The following is a 10,481-nucleotide window of genomic DNA, read 5'->3' on the forward strand; positions in this document are numbered from 1 at the left end:
ATTTTCACAACTCAGCCGCAGACCAAACAGCATCATGTCTGTAAGTGTACAGACACATCACGACACACCAATGTTAGTCTGAAATACGGATCGATTGCACATAACTACTCCTACAGTGGCATCTGGTGGACATTCCTGGGAAGGAGGAGGAGAATAAGGGGGGGGGGGGGGGGGGGGGGGGGCACCGCGGAGCTCCTCCCTCCACCAGGCTGCCGTCACTGGGGCTGTCGGACCGGAGCGACTCGGCACCAACAACCAGCGCCGGCTGCTGCTCCTGCGCGCCCCCCGCCCACCACCCTCCACCCCCAGGACGGACCTCCCTCCCGAGTGCAGAGCCGGCGCAGGAGACAGAAGTCCCGCGGTGCGCGCACAGCGACATGGCCTCCGACGGCTTGGACGAGCGATCGCCGCTGCTCTCCGGCCCCAACTCCGAGAGCGTCACCCCGGCTGCTCCCCCGTACCTGCAGGAGTCAAGTCCCCGAGGTAAACAAGCGGCAACCCCCACACAGCCAACCGCCCCCACCGCTGCTGCCGGCGTGCTGAATCATTTGTTTTTGTGGCGTATTGAGTTTGTGCGTAAAATAAAACTGCAGCGATGTGAGGCGAGCGCCACGGTCTGCAGCGGGGGGGAGAAGCGGAGCAGTGGCCCGGAGAAGCGGGCCCTGCTGGAGCAGCGCGCTCTGGGTTGTTGTTGTTTTTTCTCTTTACCGCAGAAAAGCTCATGTCGTTTTTATGGGTCGTGATGATGCGCGCCGCGAGGCCTCGGGTGGACGTGGGATCCGATGTTGTTGTGCGACGTGCGGGAGGGATGACCCCGCTGCGGACGAAGGGAGCCGAGCAGCCTTTTGTCCCACGTGAAGGGCCAGATGTGTCGAACCCGAAGCGTGAAAGACGATTTCATGGTGTTTTACATAGAACTCATTCGCGTGAAATGTACACTGTAAACAATACCAATCGTGCAATGATCTTGCAAGGACACATTTAATTCACTGTAGCATCTTTGATACAGAACGAGACGTGCAGCTGACACAGTGTCCACGTTTTGCTTAGTAATCATCAGCTGAATGTAGGTTAAAGCACCGTGATGCATGCAGGGCTGAATGGCCGAGGCATTTACTGCTCATAAATCCACAGTCCACTCACTTGGTAAGCTGCTGTCGGGACTGCCCTTTGCACTGAATGTGGCCTGGTTCTGAAAAGGATGCAGCAGAAGATCAAATCCCATGTTGAAAGTTGGAGCCATACACAAAGACTATGCTATTTCTTTTGGCTGGAGGCGTTACTGAATATAACAAACTAAATTTCCCTCTTGGTGCTTTCCAGAAACATCCAGATCAGCCCCTCTGATCAACAGATTATGTGTAACATAGAATCATTAGCACATTTAGCTCCAGACACTGTGCACTAAAGATCTTGTTGAAGCTTTGGGTGAAGGGCTTTCTTCGACGCGTCACAGCACGGGTTATTCTGGCGCAAATGAATGGATTCATTGACAGCTTAATGCTCTTTCAGAGAGAAAAATAATATGTTTTGTTGTTCTGATTTATGCTAATCTCGCAGAGTTCATATTTCACAATCCGGATTATTCATAAAGACTTTAATGCTGGACTGTAATAACCTGGGAACGGCCTGTTTTCATGTCACAGCTCTGACTTAGTAAAATCCTCAATGAATGTCAGCATATTTCATGGCCCAGTTTCTCCTCCCTCCCTCTGCAGTCTGGATATTAGCTACTTCTTTAGTTTCTCTGGGGTTATTGAATCCGCTATCGACCAATTTACAAAACGAATTAATCAAAATCAAAGAAGCCAAAACTGAGCTTTTGTCCCGAAACACAGTCACAGAGATACTTTGACTAATAATCCGCCTCATCTACAAAACTGAGTGAGTGTGAACTGGGATTAGGACTGAGTAAAACATGTTACTATGTCAAAACGATGGAAATCTTTGCTGTATTGATTACCCAATTATCTTTAAAATCCGAGAAGACTTCTTTGCCGGATAATCAGAGTTTTATTCAGCTAGACGTTCCCTGTTCCTCGCCGGTATTCACAGTGAGATGGTGACCAATGACCTTGGCTGCCGCTGAACGGCACTGTGCTTGATTTTGTCATCACCTGCTGAATGTTTTTGCACTTGAATAGCAGAATAAATGGACTGCAGCAAAAGGCTGTGCAGACCTTGAAGGTGCTTGAATTAATTGTTCATATTCCTCCTCAGAAGCAATGCTTCGTTGATACACAGAAAGCTAACGATTCGCTGCCAGCTCTGCTCCTTGGTTGAGTTTCCTCCTGCTCTGAATGAATCACGTCATTAGCTGGAGCGGATGGGCCGGGCTAATGCATTCTTTTTTTTCATGGGTTTTGTTGACAATAACAAGACTATAAAGCCTTATCTATCAGCTTTTTTAAGATAATTTTGTTTCTTGTCAAATGAGCAATAGGAAGCAGAATAAAGAAATCAGAAAACATCCGTGTCCAACAATAGTTTCTCGGTCAGCCTCAAAACAAACCACGTCCGTAACCAACGGGGGCCAGAAAGAAAACAGAAAGAAGTGCTGATTTACTTACTTACTAGGATTTTATTTCATGGATTTGGGATTACAAGTGGAAATGAATCACCACGTGTTGTATGTCCACAGTAGGAATGTAAAGGTGCAAATCTATGGCTCAAATGCATTAAAACCCAGAAAGACACTAGGAATGTAGACTAATAACACAAGTTTATGAGGGATTAAACAGTGCAGAGTTCATTTGACTGGTAGCCGTAGTTAGTTCACAGCAGATCTTTCACGTATTAAGATAATTATTTTTAAAGTCCGGCCAATATTATGTTTAGAAAAACACTAATCAGTGTCCTGGCTGTTAAATGTTTTGTCCAAAATGTTTAGACAATGGCTGATGCACCATCTGAACAACTCTTAAAACGCGTCCTTAACATATGGGTCGATGTTCATACTTCTGGTTTCATGTGCTTTTGAAATCACAAACAATAGTATTCTATCAGACATAAATAATTCATTTCTATCCATGTATTTATGAATAAATTGTGTCACATGGGCCTATTACTCACATGTTAACGCTACCTGCGATCACGGATGTAAAAGGGCTCATTGTTTCTTCCCTACACGTACCGACGAGGATAGACGAGTCACATGTTGAGCAATCAGAGTCGTACGCAGGCTGTCATGGGTTTGTGTGATGAGTACGTGCAGCTGTGATTCTAGGCTGCCCATCACCCGCTAGGTTACCAAGAGACACACATAACTGAATAACTAACACATTGGGAGGAACTGTGATGATGCTTGATGGTTTGGCATGTGTTTTTTTTTTCTTTCTGGTATTGGATTCGGTCTGTTCAATGCCTGAAGTTTTATTGACGCATGCAGTTAACAGCTGGCCGCGTGTTGTTTGCTTTGCCGTCCTCCTCTTTTCAAAGCCGAACTACCTCCTCCCTACACAGCCATCGCCAGCCCCGATGCCGGCGGCGTACCCGTCATCAACTGCCGCGTATGTCAGTCGCTCATAAATCTGGATGGAAAGCTGCATCAGCACGTGGTGAAGTGCACAGTGTGCAATGAAGCTACGGTAAGTAGAGGCCGCCGTTATTGTTGGCGCTCGGCGTTGAGTTGTAAGAGTTCAACTGTCAAGTTGAGCAAAGAGACGCAGCCTTCAGTTTTATTCCGGGTGGTTATCGCTGCTCTCCTCTGCTTTTCAACAATCAAGTCACCTTTCAAAAATATAATATATAAATAATAAAGCTGATGGGCGACCTGATATCCAGTACATTTTATAAATTAAATTGATTTTGAACATTATACACCCTGTTACATTCTGCCCTAAAGGCCCTGCGGTGTCACCTCAACCACATTTTAAACCAACTGCTCTTCTTTTTAATGCCCTTTTCTCTTGTTTTCTGCATTTCATTCTGTCAATGTTGCGTTCCAGCCCATCAAAACCCCCCCAACAGGGAAGAAATATGTGAGGTGTCCCTGTAACTGCCTGCTCATCTGTAAAGACACGTCGAGGAGGATAGGATGTCCTCGACCAAACTGGTAGGTAACCGGCAGTCAAGTAACAGTCTTATGAGACCAATCAAGACTCATCATTGATGTCACCAGTCCCGTCTTTGACAGGTTGGATTTATAAGGTTGTCCATCTCTCTTTGTTCCTTCCACAGCAGACGGATAATCAACCTGAGCCCAGTGATGGTTATCCCAGAGGAGCAACCCGCTCAGCCGGCACTGCCCATCCAACCTGAGGGGATGAGAGTGGTCTGCGGTCACTGCGGCAACACCTTCCTTGTACGTAATCCCCCCATGACATTCAAAATCTAAAGAAATCGCGGAGTTGTTCATGCATAAGCATTGCTGTGCTGTTGTTGGTACATGCATATTTAAAACATTGATAGTCAAACCACATTGATGGAAACAGGGGATTTTTTTCAGTTTTGTAAGGTACTTACACAGTAGTTGCCGGGTTGTAAAGAGTATTAGCGAGTCAGTCCAAACCACACATAAGATCGAAAAAGATCTCTTTTTTTCCTTTTATCTTGTTGAATGAATTAGGAAGCGTGGAAGTGGCTGAAATGCATCTGCTGTGTGTCTCCTCTCCTCACCAGTCGTGTGGTTGCATACCGTCGCAAATTACTCTCATCCGCAATGACCTTTTTGTTTGCATTCACTGACATGAAGGTTCAAGTACCTTACACCTTTTCCGGTTACATATTAAAAAAACAACCCGTGAGGTGTCTCGTTGAACGGGGAGGCTGCAGTACCTGAGGTGTCGCGTCAGTAGATTAGATTAGATTAGATTCAACTTTATTGTCATTGCACAGGGTACAAGTACTGAGGCAACGAAATGCAGTTTAACATCCAACCAGAGTGCAAAATAGCAAAAAGTGCAAAGTATGTGCATATGTGAAGTGTAATAAGTGAATAAATAGATATGTACAGTAAGAAATAGTTTTGCAATATGAACAGTAAAAAATGGATATACAATAACAGTGCAAATGTTCAGTGGCTGGAGGAGGGTGTGGCAGTCAAGCCAGGGTGGAGGGGGAAGTACAGTCACTGAGGGAGGTGTGTGGGGGTGGGGGGCAGAGTTCAGAGTTCAGGGGGGGCAGAGTTCAGTAGAGTGACAGCCGCAGGGATGAAGCTGTTCCTGAACCTGCTGGTCCGGGAACGGAGCACCCTGTAGCGCCTCCCAAAGGGGAGGAGGCACGCGTATGAACAACACGTGGTGGTATCCTCTTAACGTGTGCAAATTGTTGCTTGCGCCGGCTGTAGGGCAGCGAGGACGCCAAAACATCCCAGCCAATGTCAGGCCTCCCCAGCGATGGCTCTCCCCCAGCACGACAAGAGGTTGAGGAAGCTGGTCACACTGGTGGACGTATTAACAACAGCCTAACCTGCCCCGGTTCAATCTGCGGCCTTATTTGCACTAGTGATGATATGACTTTGTAGACATCTGGCTTTGAAGAGCCAGTCAGTTGAAGAGCAATTTGTATATTTGAAGTAAAAGAAAAACTGGTTTACAAGACAGTTATCCCTGAATTTCCCTGAAAGTTTTATATTGCTTCTTTCAAGCCAGATGTTGAAAGTCACATATTAAATTTTGACCATAAACTATGCTGACTTGTATTGGATAAACATTATCGTAACACTGCTTTTAACATCAAAACCCTTCACAAAACAATTCTTTATTTACAACCCAATCTAATACATCATAAGAGTAGTTTCTTTTTACACTTTCTCCAATACAGCCCACGAATAGATTTACAATCTGCAATCCATCTTGATTGATCATCTGAAATCATTCCCATTCGATCTTGTGTTGATTGTGTGCAGTCGGATCGTATTGTGTTGTTGTTCACGCGGCATTGTGTGGAGGCTCTTGTACTCTGACTAAACGGTGCTTATTCTCTGTTTCCTCACAGTGGATGGAGCTTCGGTTTAACACGCTAGCCAAGTGTCCCCACTGCAAAAAAATGTGAGTCCATTAAACTTCCATTTAACTCATCATCTTAACTCATCTCCCTAACTGTTCATGTGTGTTTTCATGTTTTAACTGACTTTATTCTTACTGTTGCAAGCCGCCAGTGCATTATTTTTTTCAAAATTACATTATTGTTTCCTGGTGTTACAATTAAAGACTACTTAAAAGGTGCAATATATGATAGCAATTCTAGTTAATTCTAGCGTTGTCTCTATTGTCCCGTTTGCACTGTGAGCGCTTTTTGCATCATTAGCTCCAAATCTTGTACGTAGTGCAATTCAAATTGCATAGTTTTAATGTAAAGTTGCAACAAACATTAGTGAAGCTTCGGAGTCCTTGAAACGTTTAATTGACATGTAATGTCCAACTGCTTTGCAGAGAATGGCCTTGAAATCCAAATGTATAGGCGTGGTCTTTAAACCAAAAAAACACGATATATTCTACATTGGAAGAAGGGTAATACTTTTAAACGGCTAAAATCGTTGAGTTTTCACATGTGCATTGGCTTACAACACTCAGTCATGCAGGGCTGTTATGAAATATGAGTCTACCTTTCTACCTGTGACATGCGCATACAGAGTCTAAAATATATCTTTGATATGTTGAAGTAACAAAGTTTTACAAATAACACATGTGACTAAAACAAAGTCAACAAACAACAAGTCTATTATGACAATCCAACTGTTACAAGGCTGGAGGTTTGAAGGCAACGTGTAATAAAACACACAATGGACTCGACCAGCCAACTAAATGATTCAGTTTAAAGCAAATAGTAACAATCTTTGGTTCCGCATTTCTGTCTTTCACCTCAGTGCGGCTTTTTTCTTTCTTGTTCTCCATCTCTTTCTTTCCGTACTTATTTGCTCTAAGACAGTATCTCCTTAAAAACTCCCTGACACATGAAGTAACGGAGCCTTTCTGGGTTTTACCTTGATACTTATAAGGAGCAGATAAAAGTGTTTCGTTGCATGTGAAGTGTTGTAATAGAGCTGTTTTTTGTTTGTTAGACTGTTGCACTCTTGATTTCTTGCTTTATGGGTGATCTTCAGCTCTAAAACCTTTTTAAAAACATCCTTTGAATATAAGTCTGCTGCAGCTGTGCTCACAGGTCACATTAGTGAGATGGTCAGGTGGCACAATTGTGAACAAGCCGTACGTGAAGGCAGGAAAAGGAGGAGTGTGAGAAGGTGAGAAATCAGGTGATCGGGCTCCCCTTAAGCCATCTGAATACCAACGATGCCTGAAGAATGCTTGAGTCCCATCACATGAGAGGCATGTGAGAGCAGAGAGGGGGAGGAAAGGAAAGGAAAAAAGAAACAAAGGCAATGATACCAGACTTGTGCTGAGCGGCATTCCCACTTGTGCATGTGTTGCAGCGTGTTCGCAATCTGGACGTGTGTTGCACATGTGACCGGCTCCCGGCGCTGTCATGTGACATGTAAAAGAGGAGGGAGGATTTTTGGCTGGCATGGGATGATCAGTCATATCAGTCATTATCATAATGCAAACGTTTCTTGCAAATCTTTTCCAACCACATACAAGTATAAAAAGTCTAAGAAAGGTCTGGACAAATAAAAACTTCTTTTTCACAGAACCAGTGTATAAGACAAACAAAAAACAAGTATCTTAATTTTTTTTTCTTTCTAAATTTTAAATTTTTCTCATCAATCTCTTTCTGCAGATCCTCTGTCGGCAGTGCGCTCCCTAGGAGGCGTTGTTGTGCTTATATAACTATAGGAATGATTTGCATTTTCATCGGAGTGGGTTTAACGGTAAGCACTGTCTTTGTTTTGTTTGTCTTAATTGTTTTATATTTGTAACACTTACTAAACAAAAGATGTAAGTGACTTCCCAATAAAGGCATTCAGCGAGACATTTCAACCATCCAGGATAGTGTTAAACTCAAGCACAACACAATAGAATGGACAAAGAGAAATTACATTTTAAAGGCATCATAAAAGAGAAATAATATAAGTATGTTAATAATATACAATGTTAAAATTAAATTTTGGGGTGATCCTCTCCCGATGATGATGTCAACAGACTGATGTTTAAGGGGTGTAATAATCGCCATGCTCACCTGTTTTACAGCTCACTGCTGTACAAATATTATATATATAAATGTATAAGACAAAACACAATATCACAATTAACCTGAGAGAAACATGAATGTGAGTTGTGAGTTGAATGTGAGTGAATGTGACAAAATTGTCTTTTGTGATGTTTTTACCTTTGAAATGTCTCATTTGACAATTAAAATGATCCCTTGAGAAATGTGCCTATGTGCTTTCTAGTGAACACAATAATAATAATATGAAAATGAAGGAATAAATAGAGGTATATAAAGTGATCTTTTCTAGAGGTTTTCTTGCATCATCCTACATCAAATAAATACACTTAGTGGCCTATTAGGCCACTTCAGTGTTCCAAAAATGAAATCTGATATAATGTAATATACAATCGGAAACATTCAGTTTTTCCCAGTATATCAGAATCAGAATGAATATCAGAATGAATTTGATGTCAAACGTGGTGATATTTCACCCACCATGTCTTCCACTCTGTATCGACAGGTTGGGACTCGGGACTTTGCCAATCGTTACAATGCCACCTACGTGTCCTGGGCGTTCGCCTACCTGCTGGGTCTCATCTGTCTGATACGAGCCTGCTACTGGGGCGCTATTAAAGTCAGCTACCCGGAGAATAGCTTTGCCTAGAACGGACTTGGCGTGGCTGGATCAACAAAGCCCAGTTTTACTTTTTACTCATCCGGGTTCCACACTGGTCGTGTTCGGCTGAGGGGAATGCCTGCAGGGCGTCTGGACAGGGGTGTGTTGAAGAGGAGTCGTGTGTGTTTGAAGAGGATGTATGTTGGAGATGTATCTAAAATAATGCAGTTTTGTTTTTGGAATGTTTTAGAGTTATGACTCGCTGAACAAGCCTAATGTATGTTGACCCCTCCTCCCACTGGCCGCAGGGACTCAAATCCTGCCCAGGTTTTTGCCGAAATCCTTCAAAATCCAGAATGAACTTTTTAAAAAATGGGATTTTTCTCTAAAAATGGGAAATAATTTGTCAAAAAATATATTCTCAATTAAACTGTTTGGATTTGGTCTTTTCTGGAACTTTTTTGTTTTGTTGTTCAGCACCTGATTTCTTTTACTGACCAGACCAACATGTGACAACCCCCTAAGAACAGTTTGCCCTTTGCACTGCGATTATATGCAATTGTATCTGTTGTTTTGCTGCTAGTTCAACTCCCGCTATAGAAAGATGCATACCCATACTGTCTTGTAACCATTTATCTTGCCTGTGTACACTAACATAGTATTGCTATATGATTTTAACTCTACACTTCTTTTTAATTCTTTAATACCCATTTGTGCCAACTTTGCTGCCCAGAATTGGTCAAGAAGAGCAAACGATCAACAGGAGCTTGTCTTTTTTTTAAAAATGATCACAGTTTTTGTTTTTGGTGCCATGCTGATTTTAACTCACTAGAGCAATAACCCTTTCATTTTGTGAGAGTTATTTTTAACTGTAGTTACCTTTTTGTGGTTTTACAGCACTTCTGTTGCCTTCTCAATGTTGGAATATGATCTCCGTACTCGGTGACTCATGTTTGCATGTTGATTTGCTTATGCTCCGTCCCTGAGGGTGCTTTTGTCCGTTTTCAAAGAGGTAGCTGAAGCTTATGATGCTCTTGTCTTTGCTCCGTCTGCCTGTGAGTTAGAATGTAAACCCTCCTCCTCCTCCTCCTCCTCCTCCCTCTGCTTATTATCGGCACTCTGTGCTAGCTGGCATTGCTGTAGGCTGACTTGGCTTCCTGTCTCTTCACCTTGACCAGCTCAAACTTCTAACCTTGTTTTGAATGTGAATTATGATGATGAGGATGGTGATGATGATGAATAAGCAGAACATAATGTTAAAAAACAAACTCTTTGTGCATAGTTCAAATTCTGTTCTTGGAAAACTGTAGTGTGGAAGGAAAGCAGAAGATGGCTCGTAGGTTTTTTTCAAAATGATTATTTATCAATAAAATGCAAAAAAACTGCCTGTATTGTACAGTTTGGTCATTGACTGTGCCTGCTGCCACATTGTCACCACATTTAAAGAATGCAAGGTTCAAACGAAAGGGATGCATTTAGGTAACTTTAAGTTCCGTTTCTTGAGGTTTTTTTAAGGCTACTTAATGCTTGCACTTCATAATATTTTAGAAGGAAATGCGATTCTTTTTACTATGTTGAGATTTTTTAGATTATAAAATGTTCATGGAATGCTGTTAAAATGCTGCATTCACAATTGAATTATGTCTTTGAAAACAAGACAAGAATGCAAAGATCTTATTATACTTTAAAAGGTGACAATTTTTCCAAAGAGTGCTTCCACCTGCAGAGAGTACTTAAGGACTATGCCAAGTGTTTTAACATTGATGTTAATTATACCTTTATTCAAGCAAGAGATCGTAAAACGTGTGTGTTCCTG

The 10,481-nt window shown here is 42.5% G+C and overlaps 1 protein-coding gene across 1 annotated transcript; it reads left to right on the forward strand.

The window, feature by feature from the left end:
* The first annotated feature begins 174 nt into the window (after positions 1 to 174).
* On the forward strand, positions 175 to 10,050 carry pip4p2 (phosphatidylinositol-4,5-bisphosphate 4-phosphatase 2). Its single transcript, XM_040189738.2, has 7 exons — positions 175 to 483; positions 3,439 to 3,587; positions 3,948 to 4,054; positions 4,180 to 4,303; positions 5,938 to 5,990; positions 7,678 to 7,768; positions 8,570 to 10,050. Exons 1-7 carry the CDS (start codon positions 378 to 380, stop codon positions 8,711 to 8,713), a joined length of 774 nt encoding a protein of 257 aa, XP_040045672.1. The 5' UTR covers positions 175 to 377; the 3' UTR covers positions 8,714 to 10,050.
* The last annotated feature ends 431 nt before the right edge of the window (positions 10,051 to 10,481 follow it).

The sequence above is a fragment of the Gasterosteus aculeatus genome, chromosome 10 (assembly GCF_964276395.1).
Source record: "Gasterosteus aculeatus chromosome 10, fGasAcu3.hap1.1, whole genome shotgun sequence".
Taxonomy (NCBI): Eukaryota; Metazoa; Chordata; class Actinopteri; order Perciformes; family Gasterosteidae; genus Gasterosteus; species Gasterosteus aculeatus.